A 12362-nucleotide genomic window follows, 5' to 3' on the forward strand; every position below is an offset into this window, starting at 1 on the left:
TAACTACAGGTTACGTAGTATACCATCGATTTACGGAGTGGATACCAAAATGTATCACTGCACTGCGATTGTCAGCTGACAGTGAGTGAGACGCTAATGGTGGCTAAGATAAATTCGGGGATGTTTATGCTGAAATGCGTTGTCACAGGTTAGAATATCCCCACTCTGCTATCGCGCTTTATTTTGGAACAATACATATGCAATTTTTTTATTTTTGATGTAAAAATGTTTAAATCATTCATGAACTTAAATAGAAGCTGGCTGTAAATAGTGGTGTTATGATCATCGAAAGTTTCACAATTTTCTTTTACTTATACTGATGACAGGTGAGGCACTGCCTTACTTGCCTTTCATGACCGCTCGTCACTGCATGAGTAGGCTACCACACGAAAAAATATTTAACGTTTCCGAATTGAATTCAGATACCGACGAATGTGTGAATGGCACTGATGTTTGCAATTGGAAATCGACATGCAAAAATCTATTGGGATCTTATGCTTGCGAATGCGATATCGGATATACCGGAAATGGAACGCTGTGTGAAGGTATGCCATTTGGGATCAGTGTGATTTCGATATTTCAGACACCGGGAATGGGATGTTATGGTGTGCTGGTATATAGCGTATGGCGCATCATGGAAGACATTCGTAATCGATTAAGGAATTAGTAGGCTTCAAAACACGAATAGATTCTTCGGTGATTGGACATTTCTATTCCAGGGGTTTTTAACCAGAGTTCTGAGGACCTCTTCGGGGCACGTGGCAAGCCATCAGGGGGTACGAGATGCATTGTGGAATTACGCCTATATGCTATCAAGAGCTTAAAATTATTTTGCAAACCAACAAAAAGTGAAATATTTTCATTGGCCAATTTACTAAACTAAAAAGTATTCTTCGCTCATGTGCGACTTTATGCGAATAGACATTTTGATTGTAATATTGATACCATCGTGAATTGTGTTGCTAGCGGACTGGGGGTACCATTAATCTTATTGAATGGAAGAAACACTGCCATTACTATGGCACAATATTTATCATATTTAGGTTGATATTGATATGTTCCAATAATCGAAAACAAATCTAACGCTGATTTAATTTGACTTTGACAACGACATGAACATCTGCTTATCAGGACTATACTAGAATCTCGAATTGGGCTACACCGCGCAAATGATCTGATATAAGAACGATATTTGGTAAATTCTAAAATATTCTACCTAAAATTGTGGCACGTCAAATGTCCGCTTGCTGCAATATTTCACCGCCACAGCTTTTAAGATACCCAACACAAAAATCAACTTTATTCAGATACTTGAAAGCGTGTCTATTCCGGGCCAAGCATGAATAGTACAGATAGCTAATGACATTTTCACGGTGTTTGTGGAATGCCAGTCTCGAAGGTACCGTCAAACAAGGCTCGCTTGGAAATTATACATTGAATACCCCCATTATTGATGCTTATGGCCCGCGGCGTCATCAAAAACTAGAAAATCGGCCCGCGAGCACGTAGGAGTTTGAGACTCCTGCTCTATACTTTCATTCTATCATAGTCGTTTCCCATTTACTAATAATTCCTAATTTATCATATTTATTCAGACATCGATGAATGTTCCAAGGGATTGGACAACTGCGATGTCAACGCCATTTGCATTAACAACGATGGATCATTCAATTGTATTTGCGAAACCGGGTACACAGGAAATGGAACCAGTTGCGATGGTATTTTGCTTTTCAGCTAGAACTCCGAAACAGCCGTGCAACCAAATCAGCGACTGCTGAAATGAGGAATTTAGAGATAGAACAACTGTGACTTAATCATCCTAGTCTGAATTTGGAGAAAGTGTATCCGCCTCGTACAGAGGTTAAGAACCACTGGTGTTGCCGGTATGTCCACCGCTTTCATATCTCCATTATCAGTCTAATATCGGCCCATTCAGGCGTGCTATGCGGTTTATAGCGTTTTAGCCATTTCAAACCAAAGGTCTCTGTCCAACCCACCATCTCTAAGGTGCGTTTGAAATTTTCCACAACCAAACAATCATGTGAGCAATTTATGAATGAAAAGTCGGATTATTCTTTCCGCAGCGTACCAAGTCTGATGTCACGCGATTAGTGGATGCGGCCGTGTTTGGTAACGGAGAACGCTAAACTTATCAATTTATTTTTGTCGGCTTACCATGCACCACTCGCTAATATAACTGCTGTGAAAAATCAGTATGCATAAATTTACTGGACGCGCAAAATTATTTTAAAATGTATGTATGAATTCGGTCAATAATGTTAGAACTTCGTTATATTTATAGCCTACATGTAATCAGATTTCATGCGGGAGCTGATGGAAATGTCTTCAAAAATTTAGGAAACTCTAATGTCACACAGTTAAGACTAATAATGAAGTTTCGTTTGGGTCCACAACACTTTGTTGAAGCATACTGTTATTTTGTGATCACCAGTAAAGATTGTCGCTAGGCTCGAAAGATTCCAAATTCGTATTTTTTGACTTGGTGATGTGTTTTTCTCTTCGATTTATATGTGTACCGCGGGGCTCAGATTTCAAGGGCAGTATTGTTGGTGTTATTTCGGAGCCACGCAGTCATATCAACATCGACAGTTTCGGAGAAAATGGGTCAATCATTCCGGATTCTAGGTGTTACCACTGTCGATCTTTCAGGAAGTATACTCGGCGGAGTCGCAGGTTTCGCGAAATCTTTATGTCTTGATGTGTCCTAGCGCGGATATGCATGTTTCTAATAGTCCATCACTAGCCTGCTTCACAACTAGGTACTGATGCATATCTACGGCCTCAAGGGATGCTAAGAACACACCGTCCTTTTGTAATTGCGAATACAGCTTGACTCAATTCTGTAAATCAAACGGCCTATTCAGGCGCGCTGTTTCATTCCATCATATTCGATGCACGTTTGGGTTGAAGATTGTAATATTCGCTGATTTTAAAGAATACTAATCACGTGAATGAAAACTGCTAATCGTGGCGCATTTTGGGCGAGAATCATAAAGTTAGGTCACACGGGAGAATGCTAATCGCCCGAATAAAATTCCATGATGTCGGATACGATTACTCGTGATAATTTCCTCGACGTGTCTGGAGTTGTCAATTAAGAGGTGTACAACAGTGGTTCCCCCTCTTCTTGTTGACCTCGCGGACCGGTAAAACTTCACATCAAATGTCTCGGACGCGTGAACCTTCAAAATTCAAAGTTAACCCTAAATTTAATTACATAACATGTATGCAACTCAAATATTTATTGTGGACTTGATTTATACGCCCTTTTGGTAGTAGCTTATAATGCGTGATTCCGTTGAAGTTTACAGAAGCCGAAGCTTGCGAAGTCATTGTAAAAACCGTCTATCAGATCATGATTGTTCGATATCCCCTGAAAGAAACGCGGTGCTGTTTGATATAGAACTCTACCATAATGTCGCTTAATTGCACTGTCGCAATTTAACGAAGCTTGTTCGAAAGTCTAGGCAGCTTTCGCATGTAACTTTTCCCAAAAAATTTGTACGCTACATTTAAACAGTTTCGTTGCACCATTGTGACATTCCCCAAAGTCGACTATGAGCTCTCTATTGTAAAGTTTCTCAAACTTTTTCAGACATACGCTCCTCTTGCAGATGGTGAAAAATTTTGCGCATCCCTTATCGTGATATGAAAAAAAATTGATCTGTAGACAAGGCAATAATTATGAGCTCAAGGACAAATATTTCAGTTTAATAATTTGACAAAAATAATCATGTGCAACTAACCCTATGGCAAGCAGCATATACATATTTTAGCGATTTGAGTGTCAAATACCAACTTTTTCCCGACTTAATCATGGCTCAAAAGTATCCATGATCATAAGCTAATATCAAAAACCAATAGCTCGGGCCGCACGTAATCTAAAATTGTCACTTCTTCACGTTACAAACAATCTTCCGTTACGGATCGTGCGTGTTAGGCAAGAGAATAGTTCAATTCGGTCCTTTTGGGTGGCCATAAAATGCGCCTCTTAAGAGTGACATTATGTAAAAGGTGTCCTAATTGAGTATACTTGGAGTTCGACGTTCGATAAATAGGAAAACTGTTTAAAGAGGCCCATGTTTTAAACACGTATGTTTCGAATTGATTTTTTTGTAAATGCAACCCTAGTTGTACGGATGGTACGACGCAACTATTACATTTAAAATCGCTATATAATTAGGATTATTGCCGTCGTTGGAAGTTGGAAGTTTCAGCAAAAATTATAATCATTCCGAGTTCGGAAGACATCATTTCGCTTGGGCGGTTTTACCCCGCCCCTCTGCAGGTCGTGTCCAATTTGTACGGTACTGTGACGAAACGATTATAGAACACATGTCATATGTATTGCTCAAAAGGGTGCGTGCATAATTCGTTGATTGTTCAATTGTTGAGTGAAGCCATTACCTATGAAACAAACGTCATAAACATTATCGGAAATATTTCTGTTTGGAATTATACACACTGGACTGCACAGTTTGTCCGGGTTGGCTAAATCGGGAGAATAAAAATGTAACTCGATCGACTTTATGCGCTCCGGTCAACCGGTTTCACTTATCCTGGATTTTTAATCCTGATGAACGGGATAATCCACACTTTAATCAGTCCAACTTTAGGAGTTCCTCCCTAATATTAATTCATATTTTATTTTATCAAATTCAGATATTGAGGAATGTTCGGATGGATCGGACAACTGTGATGCCGACGCTGATTGCGGTAACACTGATGGATCATTCACTTGTGTTTGTAAAACCGGGTACACAGGAAATGGGACCACTTGCAAAGGTATTTTGCTTTACAGTTTGAACCCATAAACGGCTGCGCAGCCAAATCAGTGCATACATAACGCTATTTAGGGGTTGAACTACTGCGACTTGATAGTCCTAGTCGAAATTTGATGGGAATCCATCTATCCCACGCCTGTTCGGAGTTTGAAACTGATAATAGCCTTTATGGTACAATTCAATACGTTATTAGGTCAGAGTATCATACATGCGAATCCGGAAACAACATATCTAATTCAAAAATGGTGTGTGGCATGCATGAAAAATCATAATTTTCTGCAATATTGCAATATTTCATCACTTGGGAAATGAAACTGATGGCATCCACTCTGGCGAGATTAGTATTCGTTGTACATATTTGCCATGGCAATGACCGCTAGTAAACAGCTCGTAGAGCAATGGGTGACAGTTACGTAATGAAATATCGTGATTGTGTTACTGTATCACTCAAAAGCAGATCATAACTTCGTTCGCTCAAGGTTGGATGCACTAAGGTTAGCATTCCATAGTAATATTTTTGTCCATTTAATTGTAATTACAAGCCAACACGGAAGCTGTATTCTGATTATATAGCAACCATAAATTAACCGAAGTTCTAGACACATTAGACAAACAATTTATACAGTGACTTGACGAATGCGCATATGCGTCAGAAACATTACCGGAATTTTCTAAACTGGCCATCATCAATCAATTGTTCAAAATTAGGGGCGAAAGTAGGTTATTCTGATTCTTAAGTACGGATGGAAATTTGAATATGGGAGCAGCGATCGCTTCAGAGATATATACTGATTCTGCGTTTGGTCAAATTAAGAACGCACAATGCTGACGACATCGTCATAACCAGCATATCACCTACGTGTTAGAGAAGTGCTTACTGTGTGACAACTCCACGTACTTTTGTGAGGACGACATACACGACATCATTTATTGTTTTTTCGGACATTTTACTGATTCGGTTGATTTTTTTGCACCTTATAATTTGAGAAATTGTTCCTGTAAATAGGATGGTCAGAATCAAATTCTGTTTCAAATTGTAGCAGCAAAACTTTTCGCTTTCTATATGGATTTGGACATCTAAATATGAATGAGTTGAGAACGAAGTTATAATTGGTTTGCACAGCTTTCATCTCTTCATTTTTAACATATTATTGGTCTATTGAGATGGGCTACTCACATTCAATCAGAGTGGATTCCCATTTAATAATAATTCATATTTTATTATTATTATTCAGACCCTGATGAATGCGCCGTGGGATCGCACAATTGTGATGTCAACGCCGATTGCTTTAACACAGATGGATCATTCAATTGTTTTTGTAAAACCGGGTACACAGGAAATGGGATCACTTGCAAAGGTATAATGCTTTTCAGTTTGATCCCAGAAACAGCCGTGCAACCTAATCATGAAATGCTGTAATGAGTAGTTTAGGGATGGAACAACTGACACTTAATTGTCGTAGTCTGTATTTGAAGAACGTGTATCCGTCTCTCACAAACGTTAAGAAACGCTGGTGTTGCCAGTATGTCCATGGCTGTTAGCACTATGTTATCAGCCTATTATCGTCCTATCCATAAGCGCTACTTCAATTTTCTCATAGTCGATGCGCGTTTAATGTCAAATAATAATTCAACCGGTTCGGACAGCTGCGATGGCAACGCCAACTGCGTTAACACTGGCGGATCATTCAATTGTGCCTGTAAAACCGGGTACACACAATGGGACCACTTGCGAGAGTCATTTTCTCAAAATACGGAAATGACTCGACTCGGCTCGAGTCAATCTGTGTATGGACTCGACTTGGACTCGAGTCATTGCTCATGACTCGGACTAAGTCATAGTAAATTGACCACACTATTGGGATTTCGTCCATCGGTACTGATACTTCGAAATGTGACAAAAACGGCTAAAAGTGAGAACCATTAGTGCATTATATATGCGAACCATTCAATATCACCAAACAGACGTATAAAAATGGGTTTATCAAGATTTTAACTGGAAATGGAGCGGGCAACACAATAACTTGGACTCGGCGGCTTGAGTCATAATAGCATGACTCGGACTCGACCCGCTGTTCAATGACCTGGACTCGAGTCAAAACTATAAAAGTGACATTGACTTGTGACTTGGAGCCTTATGACTTGGAGACAACTCTGATTGAACTACTGCGACTTGATAGTCCGAGTCTAAATTGGGAGGGAGTGCATCTGTCCCCCGCCTGTTCAAAGTTTGAACCTGAAGATAGGTTTTGTGATGCGACTAAATACGTTATTAGTAGGGCAAGTTTTCGCAACTTTTTGCAACTTTTCTCTCATTTTTCATGCAAATTTTTACTGCAATTTTGATCAAATATTGCGTTAAGATGTAAAGGAGTGATTTGAAAATATGCTATAAACCAGAGGTCTCAAACTCAAGTGGGTTCGCGGGCTGATTTCCTAATTTTTGATGTCGCCGCTGGCCGCAGCCCTATTATAATAGGGGTATTTAATGTAAATTATCCGAGTAGGCCTTATTTGACGGCACCTTGCAGTCAGGTTTCAACAAACATAGTGAAAAATGTAATTTACTTTTGTACTATTCACGCTTGGCACGAAAAAAATCACATTTTCAAATATTTGAATTAAATAGATTTCCCGTTCCCCTTTCTATTTTCAACATAATTTCTTATGGTACCTATATGAAAATCAGAAAGCCGATTCACATGAAATAGCGCGTAGCGCAAAGAATATTTTCCAGTTGAATAAATTGGCTCTGAAAATATTCCACAGCATACAGGCATATTTCCCAGTGGCGGCTCGTGACAATATCGGGTGGTGGGGCAAGGGCTGCAAGCTACTTTTTATTAAGATGACGTCACAATGGCGTTTTCCAACGTAGACAAGTAACTTAATGATGGTACGGTAACATGAATTTGCCGGCAACAGTGATTTTAACGTATGTGCCACGAGAGGTCCGCCGGTGAGCTGTGACTTGAAGTGTGGTAACTGCGTGAACGGCGTACGGAACAAAGATTCAACACGGTTCATGTTCGCACTAGACCTGGAAATGACTATAACTCCAGAGATAACGTAAGCCTAACTCAGTGGTTCCCAACCTTTTTCATCTTGTGCCTCCCTTGGCCGAAATTTGAGCCAAAATTCCCCCCTTAGGAGAAATCTGCCCGATGATTAAAAAAGGAGAAATCTGCCCGATGATTAAAAAAGGTCATTTTTTACCGCGCAATCACCTGTTTACCGAAGAATAAGACCGGAGGTACGGGATGTCTGTTTCTAGCAGGGCTGTAACAATACTTTGTAGACCTCCAAAAACAATCAATCAAACAAATTCTGGAAGGCTTGACTCAACAGACCCCCATACACTTCCATTCCCATACACTTCCATTCGGCTTATCATGCACCAATCGCTAATATAACTGCTATGAAAAATCAGTATTCATAAATTTGCTGGTCTCGCGATTTTTTTCTCAAGTGTGCGTATGCATTTGGCCAATAATATTGGTATTTTCATGTATAGCAGGATTGACCACACTCGAGTCGGACTCGAGTCAGCATTTTCTGATGACTCGACTTGACTCGAGTCATTTTCTCAAAATAGGGAAACGACTCGACTCAACTAGAGACAATCTGTGTATTGACTCGACTTGGAGACATTGTACATGACTCGAACGAAGCCATATGACTCGTGACTATAAGACGGCCAAGACCGACATTTCATTGTAATTTCGCAGAACAGTAAAGTGGCCTTCCTATTGGAATTTCGTCTATTGGTCCTGGTACTTGAGAATGCGACAATAAATTGCTCAAAGTGAGGAAAATTAGTATATTATAAATCAAAATCATTCAATATCACCAAACTGAGTTATAAAAAGTGATTTTAACAAGACTTTAACTGGAAACTGAGCAGTCAACACAAGGAATTGGACTCGGACTCGAGTCATAATACCATATCTCGGACTCGACCCTATGCTCGGTGACTTGGACCGTCGGACTTGACTCAATGGTGAATTGAAAATGACTCGACTTGACTCGAGTCAAAACTATGAAAGTGAAATTGACTTGTGACTCGGAGCCTCGTGACTTGGTTACAGCCCTGATATATACCCTGATATAATACACGTGATCAGATTTCCTGCTTGAGCTCATTGAAATTTAGGACACTCATTCGGTTTCGGCAACATTGCACCAAGTTTAACACGCATTTTTTCGATCGAGTAGCTGTTCACTAAAAATAAAGCAAGGCTAGCGATCTCTTTGACTTGAATCGATGACGTTGGAATATTTTGTCACTTTATGAAAATGTTGTCATGAAAATATAAGATAAATGCTTTCGTTAGAGGCCTTGTTGTGATAGATTCGGCACGACATTTGCTCGCTTGGTATATATTTGATTGAGAGGCCGTCGCTGGCCTGCAAAATTGTCTTGCGAACTGCAGCACATCTGAACTAGTTAAAAAAAAACAAGGGCGAACTTGTATGGGAGAAAGAGATTTAAAATAGCATTTGAACATACTTTCAGCAAAAAACAGCTATAAGGAGCAAACGCTCTGATATAACTTGTTGCCAACATGACAGTTCGGACATGAACATTTTGGGAAATCCGCTACAATTCTAAAGTGGAATTCCTCCCTAAAAATTGCAAAATTCCCCCAAGGGGGGAATTCCTCCCCGGTTGGGAACCACTGGCCTAACTGGAAAGGTCAACGAGTACGGACAGATACGCAATTGTTATCTCATAGATTGGGCCTGTCATATTGAATCCAAAACATCATTCTGAAGAACTAAGAATAGCAGCCTCGGAAATTCGGTCTCGGTACAGCATAGGAGATTTTGCCCTTGAAACTGGAGACTGTAACACGACACATACGGCTTTATTACTGTCTATAGGTCTGCTGCGAAATCGCCTTTGTAAAATATATTACCGAATAAATACGTCGATGAAAGATTTAAACTTAGTACACTGTTACATGACATCATCGAGCAGTGGTCTCATGGCCCTTTTCGGTATGGTACACTGTCAAAATTGATGCGAACACTCGAACAGACCAACACCGAATTTTGCGCAAAATTTACTGAGGAATAGGCTGATCAAGTGATCAGCTGTTAGCCGCCATCGAAAACGAAATGGCTATCGCGCTTGACAGCAGGGGGTTGTGAGCAAATGGCTTGAAGGCCACAATTTCACGGTGAAATTGACATTGGAGAATATAATATCAAAGTAAATATTTGAATACAAACTGAGAATGACATCATCATCTCAGTTAACGTTACCGCAGATACACCGGCTTTTGCGTGAAATCCGCAATGCGTTGTATGCTAAAGTGTCAGATCGGAGCACATCTCTACCATACTCGACCTTGATAACGATATTACTGCCCTAATCACGTGTCAACCTTGAGACTTGGCACAGCGTTCGATACTAAAACCAAGACATACCGTGCAAAAGCTTATGACGGAACTAGGTAAGGAGCATCGTCAAAATCAATAGATAGCCTACCAATACCGGCTTTGCGTATATTCTGTTAGCGATAAATGACGAGTCAGCTGTCACTCGAATTAGGAAACGAAATTACCACTAACACAGTTCAGTGACAAACTTGAAACTTGGTACAGCTTTCGATACTAACATTAAGACTTACCGTGCCAAATTTCATAACCGATCTCAGTATTGAACATCGTCAAAATCAATGGATACCACTACCGGCTTTTGAGTAAAATCTGTTTGCGATACGTGACGGATCAGCACACACTCAACTTCGGAAACGGAATTACTACCCTAAACGTTAAGTAGAAACCCAGAAACTTGGGACAGTGTTAAATACCACCATCACAACATGACATACCAAATTTCAAGAGTTTTCATGGTGTGAAACACCATCAAAATCGACCTATACCAGCAAAGGTCGACTAAACGCATATTACGGTAATCGAGTTCAGATATAGATACGATTGTTACATCACATCTTAGGGGCGACCAGGCATATTTGCCCCGGTTGCTCGGCCATTTTACGAATAGGAGAGAGTAAATCACCGTTTCTTCATTGTGCGCGGCTTTGAGAGATTTGACAGTGAAAGCTTGTTATGAGCGCTACCGGGGCATGCCCCGGCTAGGCATTCGCAAAGCGAAAACACGGCAGAGAATTCGATTTTCGCAGAGACTTCGCTATATATGGGCATTTACAAGCGAAAGGACAAGAAGAATACGATTTTCGCTGTGATTTCGGTATATATAGATTGGTGTGCGTCTATAAATGGTAAAGAATTGTTATTGAACAGAATATTAGGTGGGGCAATGCCCCAGTTGCCCTATAGGACGAGCCGCCACTGATATTTCCACAATGCACTTCGTACCCCCTGATGTGTTGCTTCGTACCACGAAGGGGATACGGAACCCTAGTTAAGAACCCCTGGAATAGAAATGACCAATCGCCAAAGAATCCATTGGTTTTACAGCCGTGGAGCGTACCAGTACCTTACTCGCGCCCCGATAATAACATGGATTAAGAGAACAAACAACACCAAGGATGTAACCAAATATACGTCACGAGGGCCACAGAATGCCCCATACAGACCTGATTAGGTATCTATATACCCTGGGCAACGCAAGCTACGAGCTTTTGAAATATTACTATTCCCATGACAGTGTCATAGACTGTTGCGTCCGTATGATTACCAAGTCACTATTCCGAGACGCAAGTCGTTCTCTGATTTCAAATTTTAACCCGACTCAATTCGAGTAATTTTTAGTTCATCACCCAGTTAATCCAAAATCGAAAGGTCGCACCAAACAAAATCACGATTTTCAGTCACATATCATCATCGGGTCATGTTTTATCATCATGAACCTGAAATGTGACGTAATAGCGATCTTCCACCGCATGGTAGATTTTAGAAGGGATATGTGATAGTGAAGTTTGTTTAGATTTCCGGTTTTTGTAGTAGTTTTAGAATGACCTTTAAGTTCTTAAACCTAACAAAGATATATGATACTTGAATATATTGTCGAATACTTGAAATTCCACAATGCCTTCGCGGACCGCACAAAATTATCTCACGGGCCGCATGCGGCCCGCAGGCCGCGTGTTTGAGACCTCAGTAGTATAATCGTGGTCTCTCGAGGCGTAAAATACCGGAAACAAGAATGTTGGATTTCGGAAGTCAGAAACGGTGCATTTTGAGCTAGCTAGCAGTCGAAAATCGGCCTACGGAGCTTCGAAAAAGCGTCATTGTGCGCTTCCCGCGATCGATTTTGAAAACAGGTGTTTTAATGCGAAGTGACCTACATATTCTGCGGAGACAAATGACTATGGTATCCTGTCGACTGAATCACTACGCGAATTGCTTCCCGTGGAACAGGTTGGTCTAGAAGCAATCCGTGAGCGTAAAACAGGTGTTTTAATGTGTAGTGACCTACATTCCGCGGCGCAAATGACTATGGTATGCTGTCCGCTATAGTGGATGTATCGTGAATTGTTTCCCGTGGAACAGGTTGGTCTAGAACAGCGGTTCTCAACCGGGGGTCCGCGGACCCCTAGGGGTCCGCGAAGCAATTTCAGGGGG

The 12362-nt window shown here is 40.6% G+C and overlaps 1 protein-coding gene across 4 annotated transcripts in view; it reads left to right on the top strand.

Moving 5' to 3' along the window:
* Positions 1-12362, top strand: part of LOC145437896 (uncharacterized) — a 78326-nt gene that overhangs the window by 10368 nt on the left and 55596 nt on the right. For 3 of the 4 annotated variants that reach the window (XM_080315281.1, XM_080315282.1, XM_080315280.1), the window contains exons 4-6: positions 423-545; positions 1596-1718; positions 4684-4806. In XM_080315281.1, coding sequence (XP_080171407.1) covers positions 423-545; positions 1596-1718; positions 4684-4806 — 369 coding nt within the window. The remainder of the gene's footprint in view (positions 1-422; positions 546-1595; positions 1719-4683; positions 4807-12362) is intronic. The other variant, XM_080315283.1, reaches the window with a different exon arrangement.

Source organism: Botryllus schlosseri, chromosome 4, assembly GCF_051294905.1.
Source record: "Botryllus schlosseri isolate E-star chromosome 4, Bs_hap1, whole genome shotgun sequence".
Taxonomy (NCBI): Eukaryota; Metazoa; Chordata; class Ascidiacea; order Stolidobranchia; family Styelidae; genus Botryllus; species Botryllus schlosseri.